Below are 19,160 nucleotides of genomic sequence, written 5' to 3'. Positions count from 1 at the left end.
TAAAATCCATGGTTGCAGCGTTATTATCAGATATGGAAAAGTTTTACCAAGAATTTGGGCTTTAATCAGCATTTTTTGTGGGTGGATGTGAAAAACAAAAGAATTTTGTGGGCGTAAACAGAAAAATCACATTTTTCTCTGCACAGCTGTATAATAGCTACTTTTAACAGCTAAATAGTAAACACAGAAGGAAAGGGTTTCACTCTGTAGAATGTAAGGCAAAATATTTCTGGCTTCCATATTGTGGGAGTTATTATCGAGCACAAAATGCTAAGTAAAAATTGGCTGTATGCTTGGACAGCTGACACTTCAAGAAAGGAGTTATAAATCAGAGTCCTTTTCAGAGCCATACCAGTTGCCAGACACTTATGGTTTTGGAACAAATTGAGAAGTGAGGAGTACACACAAATTTTTTTATGGTCTTTATGATCAACAGCTTCTCATACTTATATTTTGTAGAGATTTTTTTCATAATAGAGCTTTTGTGTCATGTGTAAAAATCCGATTTGTTTTTAAACACAGAAATCATATTCACCTTAAAGTTAATATATCATTCATACATATACATAATGCATGACTGTAAGACGGAGTCAGTAGATAAAAGTAATATCTTTTATTGGCCAGCTATTATCACTGAAAAACATTGACAAGCTTTTGAACACATAAGCTTTCTTTATATCTGAAACAGAAAAAGCATATTTCAAGGGCAAAGACCACCTGAGAAAAATTGCTCATAGTATCAGAAATATCACATCTTTGAGAAGAAAGATAACTGGTAGATACAGTTAGAGGAGATATTAGTGAAGAGTGGCAGAAAAGAAAGTAGAGCTTCTACTATATGTGTTTTGAGCAAAATAGTTGCAAATCCTGATTCAGTAGTCTAACATGGATGTGTATCCATCAAGGATATTTTTCCACAGAAATAGTTTGTAATTTTGAAAGAGTTGTCAAAAATCCATGTAAGGAATGGATTCTAAAAATAAAATAAATAATCTAATCAGACATTATCTGATAAAGGTGTTTTTCCTTGTGAAACAGCCTCTCCCCCAGTTTAAAAAAAGCCCACACAATACTAATTGTATCTGTCTCTTTCACATCTTAAAGCTTTCCCCAGACACAAGTAGGTGTTGTAGGTTTTGTTTTCTATTTTCCGAAACTAGAATATTCTGTAACAAAAAATGCAATCTAATAATCTTATAAACTACAAACTAGAACCTAAAAATATTGAAGAACATCTTATTGTCCTATTGACAGAGAACAGGAAAAAAGTGCTGCTTGTTGGTCCTGCTTTTTTGTCAATGATATTTTGACTGCCTGGCCATTTCTTACTTGATACAAGTTTCTTGCTGTAATGAGCAATTTGGCCTCTGATTTAGGCTTGGTCATCAGAAGTTCATAGTTGCCACATTGTTGTCTTCTCTTCTCAGTGACTTTGGGGGCAGACTTCCTTTACCATCTCAAAAGTATTGTCCGTAGCATGCTAAATGTCCTCAAGAAATACAAACCCCATCAATTTAGGAATTTAAATGTCTTCTGATTCTTGTTCTGTGAAGATCTTCATGGCAGGTTGCTTCGTGTAGTTATTTTTGAACTTTCTTATGAATTGGCCCTGGGATATTTACCCTAAAAGCATCTGAGAAAGGTGTTTTTTGTTGTGAAGCAAAAAGCCAATGAGCAAAAATTACAGAGAAGCCATCATATATGGTGTGAAAATAGCAAATGTGAGTTTCATTTGTTTCTTCTTCTACATGGTTCGTTACAGGGACTTGATTTCATTCACGTAGGTGAATAGGTATTATGCAATTGTTCTTTTTAGTCTCCTATAGGAGATTAACAATCAGTGCAGGTGAGACGATGCAAATATGTAATTGGCACTATGCCTGCCAATAGTGAGATGGTCAAAGCAAATGTAAAGGACTTAATTTCAAGTGTCTGTTTCAATTAATTTTCATTATTCATGAATGGATCAGTTTCAACATGAAAGACTGAAGCAGTCAAGTCAGTAGCTAAGATGTGCAAGACCAGGATTCAGATCTGCACAGAGTCAAGCAGGAAGGAAAATGAATCATAGCTGCAAACAGGGAATGTATGTCTGCTACTTGCTGACTATGGAATTTACACAAGAATTGTAAAACCCAAGTTCAATTCTTGGTGGCTTTATTTCAGATATCTCTTCCACAATTCACGTGAGAATGTGATTACTGGCCCTAAATTCAGAGCTGGGTATTTGTTTGCTTAACCTGACAATTTTTTTAAGGATATTTGGAGCTTCAGCTTAGTCTATGTGACAAAGCTTGTTAGACGTGAAGGAGGAGGCATCTACCCAGTTCCAAAATATAGTCTCACTGGAAAACTAGGGTAGCAGCTAAGCAGTGTTTTAAAGATGGAAGTGGATGCCTAAAGAGATGGATCGATCTCCAAGTGATTTTGAGGATCATATTCTGTTCAGAGAAAGTGCTTTGCTGTTGAATCACTTCTTAGCTGTATTCGGAGCTTTGACAGCCTGAAAGAAAACAACTTCTGGTTCTCTCTGGCTGTCCTAAGTGTGTGTAATATCAGAGTGCTGATGGGTAGAAGAAGGAAATGGGAAGAAAACTAGGATAGCGTGCAAAATCCCTCATGAAGTCTTTAACTTGGGAAGATTAGCACACTTTGTATTTCAGAATTGGAGGGAGGTTCCTATTAGAAATAGGTACCTAATTTCTCTACCTTTTTTTCACAGTAGAGACCCATTGAATTTCTTTAGAATTCTGCTCCCGAAATGAATAGGAAAACAAATTATGTTAATACCTATAAAGTTGGGAATCCTGTACAAATATTGATATTTGTGCTGTGCTGGATATTTGTTGGTTACAGGATTCTTTCTTGTAGGTTTTCTTCTGAGTCTCCAAGTGAAGATCAGATTTTTCTAAAATAAACAGAATTTTGTTCTTAAAATGGCTGGTTTTATTCCTATGGGTAACTTACGAAGTAAGGTGTATAAGCAATAATATCAGAATCTGGTACTGACTTATCAAAAAATGACAATATATGGGGGCATACTCATTTTCATTCCTTTCTTTAGGTTTAATATTTCTGGATTTCAATATCTGGCCATAAACCATATGTGAGACTTAATGATATTCTCCAGTGATACAAAATGAATTATTATTTACTAAACACGCCTATGTAGATGGCATGAGTTATCTCTTGGCCTGATCACGTTGTGTTAGTAATGAAAAATTGCATTAATTTGTTTGTTTATTTTGTATTTTCAGGTAGAGATTGAAAAGCTGGACTATCATTACTATCTACCTTTGTTTTTTGATGGGCTTTGTGAAATGACGTTTCCATATGACTTTTTTGCTCGTCAAGGAATCCATGACATGCTGGAACATGGTGGAAACAAGATTCTTCCTGTCATTCCTGAGCTCATTATCCCAATAAAAAGTAGGTGAACATGTGGGAAAAAAAATCCCTAAAATTGCATTTATATAGTGTAGATTTTTGATAAGTTGCTAATTAAGCAATAAAACATGTCAGAGTGTGTATTTCGTGAAGACTATGGCAAATGTGAGTAAATTGTAAGGCATAAGCCCAGAAGGCTTATGCCTTCAGTCACCTGGTACATGCAGTAATCCAGAAGAACAGACTGCTTGGTTAGTATTTTTCTTATTACAACGTGGCTTTTGGTCTTGGAAATGTGAAGTGACATTTTCTTACCTGATTTTGTATATTTATTATGTGAATCCATTATTGTATAAATTAATTTATCTAAAATGACAGGAGAAATCAACAGGTGAAACTTAGGGAATTATGTTTCTTTTTGTCCTTTTGTTTATTCTACAGTTGTCATACTTATTCACTAGATATCTTTTCTGTCATCATTCTCATTACTTTGCCTGTACATATATCTATATCTATCTAAACTGGGAGTTCTGCCTGACTAATTAATGTTGTATGTAAAATTTTGGCATTTAAAAAATATTAATTTTGAAGTTTTTATATATTCAGACGTAGGGTTTTGTAGAAAAAATATGTGAAAGATAATAAATTATTTTAATACAATTATAATACCACTAAAACTAAAACTTATTTTCTTGAAAAACCTAGTCTTTCAGATATATTGTTTTGTCCTTCCTGTTTTTTTAGACCAGTACCTTGAAGTGATATTATTCTGAACCACCATCCTTCTTTAGTTAGAAAAGTTAGTTAAAACAGAAACTTGGTTTCTGTTTTATTGCTGATCATGAATGGTATCGTTGCTGTCTTTTTTCCTATTTTCCTAAGGTGATTCAGCATCCATGCTGATACAGAACAAAACGGAGTCATTGTATTTGTGATGCAGAATGAATAGAGTCAAATACAGTTTTGGAAAAGGGGAAAGGGCATGTAGTTCGGAGACCAATAATATTGAAATAAGAGTGTTGGAAGGGTCAGAATTGTGGCTTTTTCATTCATTTTATTCTCCATTTAAAAAGATTAATTATAGATGTCATAATCTCTATCTTACTGTAGATTTTGAAAATGTCAAAAGGAATATATAATATTCAGAATGGTTACTCTGTAAGTGATACTTGTGAAAGGTTGTGAAAACAATGTTGCATTTTTTTCTCTCTGAAAAGGAAACATATAAATAGAGAAATCATGCCATTTCTTTAAATCTGTATTTACAACACCAACCAAATATATTTATAGTAGTTTCTTCTTTTTCTTTGAAAGCTGAAATCGTTTCTTCAGAAAAGACTGCAATTTTATGATAGTAGCTACTCAGTTAGGATTTAAAAGTCTTGCTGAGACCAGAATCTGGCTTAGAAATAATTACCTGGAAGCTTTAGCTGTTACACAGCTTTTAGCATTAGAGACTGCTAGGTGAGGATATTTATAGGGGTTTGATATATAGTCTTTGAAATCAAGTCATAATTTATGATGCTGGAAAACACTCAAGAATATGCTAGCTAAATCAAGTTGTTGGTTCTGCTTTATTTTATTGTACAGTGCTAATTGTTTTTTTATTTAAAAAAAGCTTCTGTACCAGCTTTAATGTGTGAAGAGCCTAAGTATTATCAATGATGAAAGCTTCTTCCCAATTAAAGCCATATTACTATTAGAAAAACACACCACCATCTCAAGGAACCCAAAAGTGTGTACTCCTAAGAGTTTTTAAAATTGCTATCACTGTGTAATATAGGAGTGTAGTCAGAGCTATACATTTCTGTGACTCAGCTGCATCCACAATAAACTCAGCTATGTTTTACACATATTACTGTTTCTAAAGTGTCCCACTGGGTGAGTTATATCTGATTAACCAGTCTTCTTCTAGACCACTACCGTATTTCTACTGTGAAAGAGTGAATCAATTGGTTGTTAGGCAGGGTAATATATATGATGGAGGGCAAAGGGATAAAAGAAAGACAGAAAAATAACTCCACAGATAGAATGCTTTTAAAAGCAGTTTTCTCTCCTGCACGTTCATCAAAGGAAAATATTAGTAAAGAACTGCTCTCTAAAAACATTTTAAATGAAATATCAGTATTCTGTATTATATTTTAATGATTTAAGGAGACATCTAACAACAAAAGGCAGATAATTGAAATTAAAAGGTCCAGTTCCTTTCCTAAAATATCTGAAATGTGATTAAAGTAATATGGAAGAATATTATATGCATATATATATAGAATATTATATGCATTCAAATATGCTATTTATTTGAAAAAGAATTGCTTATTTTTGTTTGGCACATTGAAAGACACTCTTTCTTTTGGAAATTCAGAGGAAGAAAAGAAATCTCAGGTCGGAGACACTGATTTCTCAAAGAGAAAAATGTTCAAAATATATTTTGATTTCTCCAAATAAAAATTCCAAATATATTCTGTGTTGCAGTGGCAAAACATGATAAAATAGTTTATAAATGTAGTCATTGCATGGCATAAAAACTAGGAAAAAACAAATTACGTGTATATGTCAAACTTGTAATGAATCCAACTAAAAATTAAGAAATCCGAACTCAGAAAATGTGAATACTTTAAGGTGTTAACATTTTTCACTCTCTTTCACAGAAAGGGGAGGCAAACCCATTGTCTGAGTTATTTAAACTAGAGCAAAGATTCATAAGTTGAGATATATGGCCATAGCAAAGTACTTTGTAGAGGTATTATGAAAGTTCTGATTGACAACACACAGCAGAATATCTTCTTTGCCAGAAAGATACATATTTTTATTTTCATATTTCAGATAGGTAAAGAGGTAGAAGGATGCTAATTTTGCCCCACATCACAAACTCCACTGGCAGCGGAGAGCAGAACAGATCCCAGACACACACCTCTGGGGTGGCAAGCAAAGCTGCCTGTAGGACACGTGAGAGTTCCCTTTTTTTAGGGAACAGAGGGATCTGTCTGGCCCCACCATGTCTTCCAATAATGCACTGATGTATCTTAAAACTCACTTGTGGCCTACCATTACTTATAGCCAGCCAAGAATAGCCAAGAAAAGGGGTGTGAGAGTGAGAGGTGCCTATTGTACCATGTGCTTGTCAATGGAAAACTCCTGTTGTAAATTCTGTGTAGTCATTATGGCAATGTAAATTTCCTTTTGATACTCATTTTTTGGACAAATTATTGCTTTTAATATTACATTTACCATAACAAGTGCCAAATCAGAAAAGCTGTAAATCCTTTCACTTGCTTTCATCAGGCTTCTGCAACTCTGAGATTCCTGACTGCAGAGTCCTCCAGATTCGACGTGAGACACACATGCAGGCATAAACACTGAGGGGGCAGGAATTTTCTACACCTTTGCCTGATGTTTCCATGAGTAACATCAGGGACATCCAACACAGTGTGTGGAAGCACGTCCTCTCCTTTCAAAGGCAGTGAGCATGCTACCATTTACATTTTCTTTGCTGGCAACATAGTTATAGGAGTTTCCAACCCCTTCACACACAAAGTGACCAATTTTTCTAGCTCCCACACGCCAGTTCATTGCAACTGACTTCTGCTAATGCAGTTGTTTGTGGAGCAACTCAGTGAATCTCACATCTAGATGTGTTAAAAAAAAACCACCACCACCACCAATTCTGAAATATTTTCCATTCCACAAACCCAAAATATTTTCAGTGACATTACTTTTAAACTCTGATCATTTCAATGGTCTAGTTTATAGCTGTACTGTCACAAATGAAGGAATAGTATGCAACAGCACAGAAGCTAGAGTGAGTAGAGATAATCAGTAGGAACATCTTGATGCAGCTTTGTTAATGAAAAAAACAATGTGAAAGTAAACACTTAAGCATCTTGGATCACCCACTTGCCAGAACCTTTTCTGTTCTGTGCTGTGAAGCCTAAAATGGACATGTAGGCAATCTGGTTTGGGGCCTAAAAGCCAATAAGGCTCACATCTTTGCGCTTAAATTGTGACTTAAGCATAAGTATTGTTTCTACACAATTGGACTCGGCAGACCAGCATTTCTGATTGAGTCCAAAAAGAATAATCTCCATCCTAAGGAACATTGACGTTTTCCTTTTTGAGGGTTTTTCCATGCTGTTAAAAATCCCTTCGGTGACACAGTAGATCAAGGATACCTTAAACTGTTGAAAATTTCCATGTCACCTACAGAATACTTTTTACTGTTTAATAAATTTCTAAATTAAACTGACTTCTGTTTTCTTATTCTCCACATTCTATTTGCATGTAAAATGTGTATCGTTTTCTTGGACAACAGTGTAGTTAATTCACATTTAATGTCAAATCAGTGTAATTGTTGCATTTAGATAAGTAAAGTTGAACCTGCTGCTAGCAGTTGTTCTAAGCACATTTATATTTCTCCTCGTATATCTTCACTGTATTTAAGAGTATTTAATAGTCATTAAGTACTTCCTTATTTCACAGGATGCTGAAATATTTTTATGGAATAAATATGGTTTTCTGGGCTGTAGTCTTTTTCTTTCTGCAAATCATGTAAGTTGATTTCTGTCATCTACAGAAAGTAAATTAAACCTTTAATGGAATTGTTATCTTCCTCCTGACTGACTGTTGCTCTTGAGAACCAGTTCTGGTTGTTAAGATCACAGACTGAAAATCAACTCTAAACAAACTTGGTTTTATACACTAAAAATTCTTTTAAAGAAAGCAATGGTCTCTGATTAAAAAAAAAATCATCTTGATTCTTAAATACCAAATCTCCCCTGTAGGCTCCATCAACCAGTACAAGTGATTGCAATTAGAAGGTTTACGTTAGATTCTTCTGCTCAAAACTGGTCATTTCAAGCAGTTTCAAATGGTATGGAAACTGGATTCTTTATTACTCCTCTTTACCCCTGTCTATGAGGAGAAACTGTGTTTCTCATTCCATAACGAGAAATCTCATCCATGTTTGGAAAGTGAAATCTGCAATTAACATCTCTCACTTTTTAAGTTGCAATTAGAGCTATTCTCTCCTGAATTTATTAATTTATTAACATTTAACATTTATTAGTACTGATTTTCATCTGGCATTTTATCACCCAGTCATTCTGTACTGTAAAGTCCTCCTGCAATTCTTCAGAACCAGCCCCTATCTTTGGCATCCAGAATAACTTGGTATCATCAGAAAACTTCGTTCCTCCTTAGTTAACATCTCTTTCAAATCACCTATGAATCTACTGGAAAATGTTAACTTCAGCACAGATTCCTGCAAGGCTCTACTAGTGGTACTCCTAGTGGCCATTTATTGTTGCCCTCATTTTCTATCTCAAAACAATTATTTATTTATATGGAAACCATGGCAGCTGAGTGTTTCAAAAGCCTTCAGTGAGGTACTTATCAAATACTTTTCAGAAGTCTAAGAAAACTGTATTATCAGGCTTTTCATGCCCACGTTCTTCTTCTTCAAGGACCTGCAATACATTTAGAACACTATATTAATTTCTGCAGTACAGATGCCAACATTACCAGTCTTTTGTTCCCCAGATCTTTCCTGAAATCTTTTTAAAAAATGGTATCATATTTCATAGGTAACAAAGCTGTTTTCATTGAGCGGGTGGGTACTCAATGCAGTTCAGTAGCTTGAGGCAGCACAGGGGGAGGAATGTGCGTCTAGGAATGGATGGAAAAGATGTAAGATGGCATAGCCACTGAGAAGGTTTTGGGGACTCTGTTCTCAGTGTATTCTTTATACTGGTTAATGAAACACGGCCTGCAAATGTTAATAGAATTCAAGTTTTATAGGTGCTGACCTAGTAAAGCACTACAGTTACAAGCACAACTAAAGCTAAAAAAAAAGCCACTGACTTTCTCGTCAGTATTCTGCTAGATCATGTTTCTTGCGAGTATCAATGATTTAGTTATGGATCTTAGCTTTTACTACACCTCAGGCTTTGGCTTTAGAGGACAAAGACTTTGATGAAAAAATTGGCCTAAGGTTTTTATGCCTTGCCCCCTATTCCTCCTTCCCATCACCTCACTGCGACACATCACTCCTTCAGTTGTGCTGGAAGAAATATCTGTACATCCATAATGTAAACGGGTTCAGGATTGTACCTGACTTTAAAAAAGTACAGAACACAAGGCTGTTATTCTTGTTTCTATTCACTCTTGATTGAAACACTCTGTTTTGTAACAGCCTTCATTACTGTTCTGTAAAATTAGTATAAGACTTCTATTATATCAGTTCAGGTAGCTACGTATTATGCATTTTGAAAGTTTTGGACAAAATTCTCTGTAAGAGAAGTATGTGTCACTTTAATCAATAGCATTTTGAGAACGGTTCTTTAAACCTGACTCTGTGAATTTAAGAAAAGAAGCCCTTGATCAACAAGATTAAGTGGATCACAACAATCGAAGCATCTTTATCCTGAGTGCTTGTTGCCCCGCAGGAGACCTGCTCAGTGTACCTTGTTCTGCTTCAGGCAAAGAATTTTCTAAAACAGGTGCCTTGTTTACCAATTGGGGGCTGGGGGGAGATATGAATGCAAACTAATTTGATTTTTATCCTTGGTCGTGAGACCTAAATAGAAAATGGAGACTGTCAGTGCACTTCTAAACATAAATTCACAGGTGTATTTAATAAAAGGGTTGAATGTAATTAAAGGCCAGCACAAATTCAAGATAATTAAATTGTCAACATAACTTTAAATATAACTACCTTATATATATATAAACTTTATTTTTATATATAATATATATATTCTCTATATAAACTATCTATCTATCTATCTATATAAACTATAACTAAACTTTATTTTTTAGAAAAGAGATGGAAGTTTGGGGAATCTGATTTGATTCTGTAAAGTTTAAACTACCGATGTGCTATCTGGTGAAGAACATTCTGATTTGATCTCTTGTGAAAATACATTGTGTCGTGGAAAAGATCCACTGTATACTGGGAGAAATGCTGTCATGTTTCCTAGTTTATAAAATGTATCAATCCCAATGATGGGAACTGCGGCTTCTGTTATAGGCAACATCTGAGGCTGAGACAGGATTTTCCAAACTGACACATAACAATAAAATATGAAAATAAAAAATATCAACTTGCATCACTCCTAGGTTATTTTCTTTGAGATATTAGAAGTTGTACTCAAGAATGACTTGAATGTTTTAAAATAATAATTTCCATTGCTTCATATGTAAGCTGCTTCTATCTGGGTAAACAAGCAAGTGGCATATATCTTAAGAAAAGTCTCTGCTCTTAAAGGAAATTAACAAAAGAAAATTCTAAATTTACATCAATTTCCAGTAAAATTTAATGAAAAAAATTTACCGAAGCTGACAATGAATTGGTGTTGTATATCAGCTCATTGCCAACAAGATTTAATAAACAGCACCATGAAAAACCTACATCCCCCAAAAGTTCAGTGTTTCAAATTTCATAATTATCTGTTACTGTGGCTTTGAATGATAGAAACACAGAGCTGACTCAGATACTGAGCTTTTCCACCAGATATTTTAACCTACTAATATTTTTAAATTCTCTTTTATTCGAGAAAGTTATGGTGAACTTGAGAAAATACTTGCAGCAGTAGAAAATAAAATATATTTCAAGTAAATACTTCATTATATACTTGCATTGAGCAGTTATTCAAGCTGGAGGGTCTCTTATATACCACCAAAGGAGAAAACATCCGAACTACCAAGCAACAGAGTCAATTTCTTGGGTTGGGTTTTTTTTTCAAAGTTGCTGCTTAAAAGAATTGTGCAACGCATAGCATGTAGACTAGATGACCAAAAGGGAAATATATACCACTGAGGGAGGAAAGTCCTCTAAAAACCCTTTAGAGAGTGGAAAGGTATCTTTAGCTGAGGAGCAAACCTGTGATTCACTTTGCTGTTATTGTGAAGATCCCCATCTTACCTCAAACTTCTAGCTCAAGAAGCAACAGCCCAGCATGCTTTCAAATTGGAATATTTTGGATACTATGCACGTTTCCTTCTTTATGGATATGTAGCTGTACTGTACTACGAATTTTAAATGGTCTGCTTTATTCTTCTGTGAGGACGCTAGTACTTTCTTCCATTTGTGTTAACCTCTGGATATCGCTGACATTTTTCAAAATGTTGAAATGTACTTATTTCATAAACTGCATTAAAATTTTCTTCCTTTGATTCATGTGGGAGAATGGTCTGCAGTGATGGTAGTACACAGAAAATAATTACCAGATTTTTAAAAGATAAACATATGTTTGAAATTGATGTATCCTTGGGGCAGGGACTGTCTCTAATTAAATGTTTATACAGTGCCTAATATAATCAAGCCAGGAGCTGGTTGACTGCTATGCATGCCACAGTCCAAATATTTAATAATAATAACAGTTCTGCAGTCAATTTGATCTTACTTTTGATATTTACAAGTGTTTTCCTTACACACACTGCAGATTTCTGCAATTTGAAGAGCTTCAGGCTCAAATTCTGCTGTTTGATTCTACCATATCTATCACTTTAGCACTCAAAATCTTGATCCAAACTCTTGTCTTTTATTTTGTGTGTCAAATGGGGAATGAGATGCCCCTGCTTTGAGGGAGGTGGGACAAGTATCCAGCTGATTTTCTAGCATATAGATAAAACAAGTGCCAGTATTATTGTTTAAAGTTCCAGCAAGCACCCTTACAGCACAACTCAGACGTAAGGAAACTTTCATGGCAGGTTCTGTGATGAGCTGTTCTCTGTAAACATTCTGGATTCAGCATGTGTTCGGTTTGCTGCACTCACTGGAATGCCTTCACAGTCATGAGGCATAATTAACAATCTTGACTTTATTAAGGAATTAATCTTTACCAGGACGGTCTTGGCTTCCACTCAAACCAAGGTTGTCTTTGCACAATACAGAACTCTGAAAACAGGAAACTCTGAAAACCTTTGGGAGTCACCTTCTTCAGAATAAAGTTCTTCCTAGGGGTAGTTGGACAGCCATTTCCACTTACATGACACCCTCTGCATGCCTAAAAATAAAGTCTCTCATCCTCAAGGACAGCTTCTACAGTCAGGAAGAACTATTCCTGGAAGTGGGTACAATTCATTGGTTAAGGATTAAGAATGTGATTTCTGTCATTGATTAATTTTTATGTCCCTTAAGTTAATTATTAGTGTTTGTACAAATAGCTAATTTTATTCATTTTATTCATGTTTGTATGAATTCATTCATACAAATGAATACAAATATTAATTCATGTTTTATGAATAAATAATAATTATTGTACTGAAAATTAAACCTGTTAATGATAATTTCCCTATTAGTTCAGTTAGCTTCTATCTCTGTGTATGACAGTTTAGTCATGAATAAACCTATATGTTGGAATCCCAGAGATTCCTCTTCCAGTCGCTCCTTTAAGAAAATGAATAATGCCTGTTCCTCTGTAAGAGAATAATTTCCTGCCTGGGATTTGGACCGAATCTTTAAAATTGTGTATGGGGGGGTCTATCTTTGCTAAAGCAGTCTTAGAGCACCTACCCATGAAAGCATAATTTGGAATAGCCAGCCTTTCTGCTGGTGTGCACACATTAATATGCTCAGAGACAATATGAAATTAAGTGTAGCCTGATGACCACAGTAAGGACTGGCAAATAAGAAGTATGGAACTCAGTCTGTGTTTTCATTTCACAACACTTCTTTAACTGGGAATCGCCCTATGATGCACTACAGTGCCTTTATACCTTGGGCTCTCTAACTGTGTCGTTTAACAGTAGTTTTAGTATGCTGTTCATAAGCATGCAAAGAGGCATGAAGGGAGGTTACTTACTAGTTGATTTTCAAGATTTGTCTCTACACATTTGCACAGCCAATCTGCCTTGCCCTTGCTCTGGACCTCTAGCTCCGATTTTTAACACTCGGCAGGCACGCGATGAGAAGCAGAAGCGGGTGGGGCACAGTGCATTTGCTTAAAGAGATGGAAAAACTGACATTGCTCCCATGTGAGAATACTACTTAATTCCCTATGAAACGACATTTCTGTGCACTGACAAAACTGAGTGCCAGAAATACTGAGTCCTATTACTTCGCTGTGAAGAGGCAGTTCTTGAAGAAGTTGTTAGTGACTCCTATTCAAATTTTGCTGTGTTCTTTACTATAATTTTTTCCAAGTGCTTATGTTATGTTTGTTATGTTATGTTATGTTATGTTATGTTATGTTATGTTATGTTATGTTATATTATGAGCTTACCTTTCACAGTTTTGCTTTCCCAGTGCAATGATGTAAACATCTGTGTAAGTGGGCAGAAAACTGGAGAATTAGACCTATACATAATAGCATACCAAATTTGACAACTGCTTCCAGCTGCATGATTTCAGAGGAGGTTTTATAACTAGAGGGATTTTGCAAGAAAAAAAATAATATATATTTCAAACATGACTCATTTTTAATGACAAAATAGAATGTGAAGTACTTGTTTTTAGTAAAATTAAAAGAGAAGAGACACAAAAGGTATTTATGAAAGGTCTTAGTGTCATAAGATTAGAAACATGACACTGAACGCTAAGAGAAAAATCTAAGCAGGCAAGACAAAATCTTTTTTTTTTTTCCTAGAATGTTTGTGTTTTACGAAAAGCCTACAAGGTTTTTTTTGTGGTTTTTTTTTCCCTCTAAACATTTGCTTCATTGTACTGATTCTCAGAATAGTAGGAATTGTTAGTTGAATGAATAAAATGATCATGAAATAAATGAGTACAAACATACAAACACTAATTGTTGTACTAGAATGTATCTGTTGTCAACCTTTGCAGGTTGTCTTGCAGTTGTACAGTTCCATTGGCCCCAAATGGTACTTACTGAACATTCATTTTTTATTTGTTTGGACCACGCCAGTATTACATAGGCGGCATGAGGGAATAATGAGCTGCATTCTTTGGGTTACTGAAGAGTCAGCACAAATTGTGGGAACAAATAACAATCAGACAAGGCAGTGTTTTATAACATCAGGACTGCAATCCATCTTTGGAATCTTTCAAAGCTGGGCTAATAAAGGCCCACTTACAATCCCCAGCAGAGCACAGTTTAATTAAATTTGTCCATTAAAGGACTCCTTCCCCTCCCTCTACATTTTAGAAATTAATTCTGCTTTCTGCCTGTTCTTTCTACCTCACAGATGCACTGAGCCTTCGTAACCAACAGGTCATCTGCGTCACGCTGAAAGTCCTCCAGCACCTGGTAGTGTCGGCTGACATGGTGGGGGAGGCCTTGGTGCCCTATTATCGGCAAATCCTCCCAGTCCTAAACATCTTTAAGAATATGAATGGTGAGTTATCCTAACAGACACCGTGTCTTTTGACCCCTAAGGTAATAAGGGGCTTGAGGCAGGGTTAATTAACAACATAGTTAAGATTTATTACTGTATATAAACTCAAATCCATTTGGAGCTCTAAATAATGTAAACCCCCTCTCTTACTATTCCCTAAGGACGCACTGAAATTAACAATTTCATTTATTACTCCTTGCACGTACAGTTTATTTAACGCAGTACAGAAGCACTGAAGCAGTTCTATAATCTTCCAATAATTAAATTGTAAAGTTTTGTAACAGTCTTTTGAATACATTAATAAATTGCAAAGGTTTTTTCCTCCCTCCAACACATTAGTTCAGTCCAGCCTTTTTATTCCATTCTGTGCTCTTCACAAGCAATTCACTGCTACCAGCAGGCTTAGGAAAGAATAAAAATAAAAGTAGCAGTCAAACTAATTAATTTGAGGGTCAGGAGAACTCCTTGTTGTAGAAAAATTTCAAGTTACATAATATCTAGCAAAACGGTGAAGTTTGAAGTTACTACTGCTCACTTAGCAGGTTTTATTATAGAGAAACGTAGAACTAAATTGTGTCTACAGTTGAGTATGTTGTTTTCTTTGTAATACAAACCTGTATTGCCAGTTTCAGTCTTTAATAGCTGGTGCTGTGAGTACTGTATCATATACTGTGAATGCCATTAAACCACAGCCACCAGCTGAAATCAACGTGATGTATCATGCTTTTGTCAAACTAATCTTTAAAGTATTTTTTTAGTAGTAAATCTATCTGTACTTATCTATTCAATTATCTACCAAGTTACTGACTTTCTGTTATTGCCATGCGGCCATATAGATCAAAAGAAGTTAATTCCTCACAATCTTGCAAAAGAAGTTTTTCATGAAATTCATGGCACTTTAATAGTTATCTACAGGACTGCTTCCTATTATACTTTCTGTTTGCATTACTACAGAACGTATTATCTTATACTCACTCCTTAGCAAGTATAAGATTCACCTCAGATTGAAAAATGCCTGTCCAAAGAATGACTCATAGACTCAAATCAGATTTAGATTTTAGATCCCTTTAAATACATATATGTCTGTGACTCTGTTTTACTTAGTGACAAACTTGCAGTAACATATGGAATTCCACAAGTGCAACGTGGTTCAGATGACAGCTGTGGCTTTCTAGAAGTTGTGGGATGAAAGGTTATGAATAAAATCCGTAGGTTGAACTTAAGTCATTTCAGTAGGGCTCCTTATGAATTAGAAGATTCCCCCTTAACAGATCCAATCTGTATCTGGCACAAAACAAGACTGTAAAAAGAAGGACTCTCATTGATTAATGAATGTACAGTACATGCTTTTTTCCAAATTTCAGCCTGAAGTAGCCCATAAATTCTCTTGACTAGGCTTTTGTGCAGTGAGTGCAGATGAATAATAGGGAAAGCTCATGTGTAACCAGGTACATAGCTTAGCAAGGCATTAAACACATTCTAAATATATCCTAAGCTCTGATTGTATTGTAAGTAAAACAAAACATATTTTCAACATATTTGCATGACGTCTGTGCTATGTGAATTTATGCCTATATCAAACTACACTAAATCTTGATATTTGGCATTTAAGAACTAAAAAACAAAAAGAAATGAAAAGTAATAGTTCAAAATTAATGCATTTTATTAAAGCATTACTTTTTTTTTCAGGACTAAAGGTTCTGTAAGTTCAGTATTACCAGCAATGAAATGGATACTATTTGCAAGGCCTACCTTATGAAACTGTTCAACTTATTCAGTACTTGCATACGACTGATAGGGAAAGATTCTTCCTCTGTCTCTCTCTGCCTCAAAAAGCTTATTATTTCTTTCCTCCTTCACTGGTGGTTCACAGAAAATGTATGCTTCCTTCCTTCTCTTTTCTATCTCCCATATGCTTAATAGGCAACTAAGGTGCAGGTCTTTGCTTCCTGCCAGGGAAGCGTAGAGACTGATCCAGCCTGTTTTCTCCACTGCTTGTTCGTACAGGTGAAAGATGGGGGGAGGGAGTGTACATTCTTCTTCCTTTTATGTATAACTTGAGGAAGGAAGAATTGTGATGCATCTTCCAGGAGTTCTATGAATTGCAGTCGATTAAGTCTGGCACCGTGGAATTTTGTCCAGAATTAAGGTAGCATGAAGGAGATATATTTTAGTCATTGCAACCTTGCTAGATCAATATCTATCTGCTTTAAGAAACCCTTTCCCAAATTCAGCATCTGTGAATACCACTCTCACACTAAACAAGCTTGTAGTCAATAGAACATTTTTTTTTAAAAAAGTATTATTTTTTTTTAAAAAAAGTCATTAAGGTCAACTTACCTTAAGGTCAAGTTACCTGATGACCAGTTCAGAACAAACCAAAGGAAGTGATTCTGTATGCAGTGTGTGTGATGTGAAGCTCTGGAAAGCCTAGACCCAAATTCTTTGGATACCAAAAGTTTACATGGGTTCAGTGGAGGCTCAAAAATGTCATAAAAAAGAATCTATTGCTTGTTTAGTAAAACACACGGATCATCTCCAGCTCATGGCATTCCTAAACTACAGCATGGTGGAAGCTGAGAAAGCATTAGGTGAAGTACCATAAAAGCCTGTCCTACATTCACATCGCCTAGTCATCTTCTTTTGAGAAACACCGTCTGGACTAGATAGGCATTTGCTATTATCTAAAACATCCACCCTTATGTTCTTCTTACACTGCTCTGTAGCAAACTTGCAGAAAATACTCAATTCCTATTGAGTTTAAAAATGTTTTGGGATATAGGTTGGTTCCTCAGAAATTTAATTCATACTACATACCTCTGATTTGTCTGATTCATGATTCACCTTACGATATTAGACAGGCTTATAAACAAAACAGTAAAAACATGCATTGATAAGATCTTATGGTTCAGATATCAAAAAGACGTATTTAATAAAACAAATATAGAATGTTGTCTTAGCTTCAGCTTGTCACATGCTTACCTCCTGAGTTGTTCTTCAGCCAACAAAATTGGTAAATCATTGTTAAGAGTTCCCAGTGTTACCTGAGTTCAGAAAATAATAATAGTTTGAGAAGTTCTCAGTTCTGTCCCACTTAAGTCTAAGCAATTCTTTCCAAATTCCCAACTGTTTCCCAACACTGAGGCTACAGTTTCACAGTCAGCAACAGTGGTGTTTAGTTGCCATTGCCTTCATGGGCATTCTATGATAAAAAAGGAGGTAGCCTTGATGACTCTCCCTGTAGGCAGCCATTTAGTGCAGCTCACTGTGATTCCCACTGCAGATTTTTACTGGATTAGCCAAGGAGGCTCTGAACTATGTAAATCCTCTTTTCTGGGATCTGATGTCTTTGGTGCTTAAAGATGATATCTCCTTACTCCTATTCAGCCTGCTGGTAAATTGCTTCTTAACCAGCCTCAAGTGTTTATGCAGAGCTATTAATGCATTATTTTTAATTGTATAACAAATATTGATAATTCATGTAAACACAGTTTCTCATATGTTCCTTTGCATTTCCATTGTGCTTTTGACATTTCCACTTTTTTCTACTTCCATCCATTACCTCCAAATCACCCTGTCATTATTTTGTAAAAATAGCCTTTTTGTAAATTAGCAGGTTCTGATGCTGATGTCTTTTCCTATTTTACAATGTCTCCCAAACGTTTTTGTCTCTAAAATTGAGTATCTTCATAATGATTATGTTGTCTGGATAACTGTATAGTACCAGCAAAAATGGTAAAGAACTACTGACCTTTTGGAACAGAAGATAATCTAGGTATTGAATTTTAGAATTTTAGCACCCATCATAAAAATCTTTATTAAAAGATTTTGGTCTGCTGCATAATGCCTTTTAGTGAAGTACATTTTTCTTGTAGTTTCATATCTCAAAGAAATAATTTTGATTTTGTTTTCTGAATTATCTGTAATTTTATGGCTGCCTGTGAGAACACACAGTATAAATGGAATTGCTGTTAACCAAAAAATTAAGGTATACCAAATAAATTTTATCATTGGAGTTTGAGGGACACAAAATAGACATAGTTCAGGTAAGTGATTGCCAGGCATATATTCTGTAATTTGGATCTCTGGAATTACAGAAATGGAGAAGAGGGTCTATTGGTTGGATATGGGCAAATTCTGCCATTTTCTATCCATTCGTATTTCTTATGTACAGCTGATTATACTACTGGTAATTTTTGTAAATTTAAAAAAAAAAAAGTAGAAGTATTAACTATTGAAAACATCTGAAGCATGCTCACCCCCCTGAGTTGTAAGATACAGGTGAAAATAAATCAATAACAACCTAAGTTAGGAACGCCAGAGGAAAGATCCAAGCCTCCTAAAATAGTCTGTCTGAAAGCCAGGGGAGAGAGAGAGCTCAATGAACTTTTAAAGAGGCTCAATGAACTTTTGAAGAGTCTCAGTGAGCAAGGGGCTCAAAGCCTATTTGGTGTGTCTGAATTTGTGCCGTTTCTGGA

At 35.3% G+C, this 19,160-nt stretch overlaps 1 protein-coding gene across 5 annotated transcripts in view; it reads left to right on the top strand.

The window, feature by feature from the left end:
• PACRG (parkin coregulated) overlaps positions 1 to 19,160 on the top strand; it is a 247,888-nt gene that overhangs the window by 135,578 nt on the left and 93,150 nt on the right. For all 5 annotated transcript variants that reach the window (XM_074580292.1, XM_074580293.1, XM_074580290.1 and 2 more), the window contains exons 4-5: positions 3,258 to 3,429; positions 14,533 to 14,682. In XM_074580292.1, coding sequence (XP_074436393.1) covers positions 3,258 to 3,429; positions 14,533 to 14,682 — 322 coding nt within the window. The remainder of the gene's footprint in view (positions 1 to 3,257; positions 3,430 to 14,532; positions 14,683 to 19,160) is intronic.

Source organism: Larus michahellis, chromosome 3 (genome assembly GCF_964199755.1).
Source record: "Larus michahellis chromosome 3, bLarMic1.1, whole genome shotgun sequence".
In the NCBI taxonomy this organism is placed as follows: Eukaryota; Metazoa; Chordata; class Aves; order Charadriiformes; family Laridae; genus Larus; species Larus michahellis.
Note: the sequence above shows the minus strand (reverse complement) of the source record. Positions and strands in the feature narration are given on the sequence as shown.